Genomic DNA, 3,287 nt, shown 5'->3' with positions numbered 1-3,287 from the left:
AGCCCAGGCAGGCCTTAAAATTGAGATCTTTTGCCCTCGGTTGAGATAGCAGTCATACGTCACCACACAGAATCCTCTTAAAGAGCGAATAACATAAAGATAAACATCCCATCAAATCAAGTTTAAAAAGTCCAAGGAATTTCTGGTGTATCTCACATGTAGGTAGAAAAATCATTGGATTGACTTCTTGTGCTAGACCCTAAGGCTTTTCTAGAGTAGATTATGTTTCCTCTCACTGTCTGTGTCTCTGCTATTCCTCTTTTGAGGGAGGGGATCTTCTTGGCATCATTGTCTGAAATTCAGCATTCTCATGTTAGTGGTAAGCTCCCTGTGCCCTTCCATAGAGAAATATATCTTACATTTGTCTCATCCCTTCATTAATAGGCTTACTAAATCACTAGTTGATAGTTTGATTAAAATTGCAATAAAATATCAATGCTTGGTAACAGTGTAGAATATTATCTTCTACAAACATTTCTGTTTTTTTTTTAAAGATTTATTTCCTTATTATGTGTTCAGTGTTCTGCCTGCATGTATCCCCGCAGGCCAGAAGAGGGCACCAAATCTCATTACAGAAGTTTGTGAGCACATGTGGTGGCTGGGAATTGAACTCAGGACCTTAGGAAGTGCAGGCAAATTTCTTAGCCACTGAACCATCTTTCCAGCCCCTCAAACATTTCTGTTTTATAGTAAACTATTAGAATTGTAATGTTTGGACCCTGCAGAATTGGCAGTAGAGAGACCGTTTGTTGGTATTTGAACAGAATAGATAACTTTAAATATAAAACCAAGTCTATCAACTAGAAAATAATATCTGAGCTTCCTGACAATGTAATTTTGTAGCTGCGTTCTACAAACATATTGAATTATCTTGTTTTTATTTATAGCCTGGTGGCATGAAGGCAGGGACATTTGAACCTTACCCAGCACACTCAGCTGACCCTTATGTGGTTAAATTAGGAAAGGTGATTCCTGGGAAAGGGGAGAAGGTTTTCCATCCCCCAAATGGACCGAAAAGCAGACCCATGGAAAGTATAATGGCGCTGAATGTCAGAAGGTAGGCTTATCTCATATTTAGTCCATAAACAAGAAAATTATTTCTGCCTTTTAGATGCTTTAACAAATACTTCACTTAGTTTATTTATTTTTATTTTATGTGTCTGAGTGTACCATGTGTGTACCTGGTCTCTGAATAGGCCAAAACAGGGAATCTGATCCCTTGGATCTGGAGTTACAGATGGTTCTGAGCTGCCATGTGGGTGCTGGGAAGAGAAGCTGGGTCCTCAGCAAAACCATTGAGTCATCTCCAGCTCCGTGTCCATAGTTTTAAAGTGACAGATATGAGCACAAGGGCTGGAGAGATGGCTCAGTGGCAGATATGAGCACAAGGGCTGGAGAGATGGCTCAGTGGCTGGTCTCCTAGAGAACCTGGATTTGAATCTCAGAACCCACACAGCAACCCAAAAAACACCTTTAACTCCCTTTCCAGGGACCCTGAAACCCTGTTTTTGGCTTCTGTAGGTACCATGTGCTTCATAGACATACATGCAGGAAAACACACACATAAAATAAAAATGAATCTTAAAAATAAGGAAATCCAGAGACATTCCATATACCTGCCTTGCCTTATGGAAGGCACTATATTACAAGTCACTTGAGACTGCGTGGATATCTGTATTTATATTAACTGTTTCTCAGCAATTGTTTGGAATCTTAATAACCCTTAACAATATTAAAATATTCTAAAAGAACAAAATAAAACCGAGCCGTTTCTCTAAGCAACTTTTCCTCATGCAGCCGGGTGACTCGGCTACTCTGTTTAGTGGGGTAAATTTGTTATTTAAGCTGTGGAGTTTAGAAGCGATGTTCTGTGTGGGCCAGGGGGCAGAGTGTTGGGTCTGAAATTGGAGACAGGGCACTCATGTTCTGTATCCTTTGGCCTTATTCTTTGCAAAGCCACCTGTCAGTTCTCTGCCAACTTCATCCAATAGAACAGAAAATGAAACTGGAATTTCCTCTATCATACCCGCCTTCAACCAGATGGGACATTTTGTGGGGCAGTGTGAAAGTTTTCTGTGCTATCTTCTAATAAGCCTGGAAGGTTCTCTGATACACTTGAAATGTGTTCAGAGCAGGGGAGTAGCAACTGACTGTTCCTCGGAAAAACCAGAGGTTTATTTGTGGTAGTAACTTAGTTTATTGAATTCTCTTTTTATGTGATCATGAATCACCTGTAATCCAGTTTTAATCCCCCATCCTAATTTTAAAGCCAATAAACTCACAGATACTAGGGGTGAAAATGTAGTTCCTATTTTTTCTTAGATTTTCCAAGTATATCTGACTTTAGTACAAAGCTTTTTTAAGTTAACGAGAATTTTTTATTTATTTATTTATTTTTTTGCTCGTGGGCTGGGTTCCACTGAGCTCAGAAGCAGATTCCATGTCTGGAATTATGAGGTCTTGATTTTAATACCGGCAGCACAGACAATTGCTATGGAATTTCATGTTATAAAATATATTGGTTGAGTTTTTTAATGCAAATACTCAACGAATATAAAGATACGCTACCCAGGCTAATAAAGTTAAATGTGCATTTATTTTCTAATTTTAGGGCACTAAACGTGAAGAACTACAAGACTGCCTCGGCAGACATTCTGGGAAAGCAGCTGGTTTTCTAGCTCCGCTCAGTAACTCGCCGGAGTGAACACACAGTGTTGTGGAATACATGGTTCCGTAGCTTTTAAAGAGAATTCAAACGCGAGACTCAGCTGTCAACCCCTTTCTGATTTTAATAAATACTGTTAGCTAATACTTATTCTGGGGTTGTGGAGCTGTACTTTTGGATCTTTATCTCCAGGTAGAATCTTCTTAAAAATTTCCAACTGAAGCATAATCTTTCACTTGAAAGGTTTTACTCCTTCTGGTAAGGAGCTGTAGTGGAGGAGGGGAGAGGCAAGGCTAGGGCCTGGAGCAGTGTGAAGTCACAAGAAATTCTTCCCTTCTCTTCGACTTAGTTGAAAATTGTATTGAGAATTACCTAGATCTTATGGCCTATCAAAACACTCTCAACATCAAAGATAAATTTCAGGTTCCCTTATAAGACACAGCTCATGCGCAAGTACTGCATCGTAGCAAGACACCTGCTTTAATGCAAATGGTATCATGCCTTCTACTAATAACTGTGGTAAAGCCTGGGATGATTTCATCCAGGTGAGTGCTGGCCTGACTGAGCCGAAGGGTGGTCTCTCAGCTAGAACAGGATAGGTACGCTCTGTTGGCTGTCTGTC

At 39.9% G+C, this 3,287-nt stretch overlaps 1 protein-coding gene across 1 annotated transcript in view; it reads left to right on the top strand.

The window, feature by feature from the left end:
* LG7_11H4orf47 (linkage group 7_11 C4orf47 homolog) overlaps positions 1–2,811 on the top strand; it is a 21,626-nt gene extending 18,815 nt beyond the window's left edge. The window contains exons 7-8 of the mRNA XM_005362649.3: positions 888–1,057; positions 2,612–2,811. Coding sequence (XP_005362706.1) covers positions 888–1,057; positions 2,612–2,678 — 237 coding nt within the window. The 3' untranslated portion in view covers positions 2,679–2,811. The remainder of the gene's footprint in view (positions 1–887; positions 1,058–2,611) is intronic.
* The last annotated feature ends 476 nt before the right edge of the window (positions 2,812–3,287 follow it).

Source organism: Microtus ochrogaster, linkage group LG7_11 (genome assembly GCF_000317375.1).
Source record: "Microtus ochrogaster isolate Prairie Vole_2 linkage group LG7_11, MicOch1.0, whole genome shotgun sequence".
Taxonomy (NCBI): domain Eukaryota; kingdom Metazoa; phylum Chordata; class Mammalia; order Rodentia; family Cricetidae; genus Microtus; species Microtus ochrogaster.
This window is presented reverse-complemented; position numbering and strand designations above follow the sequence as displayed.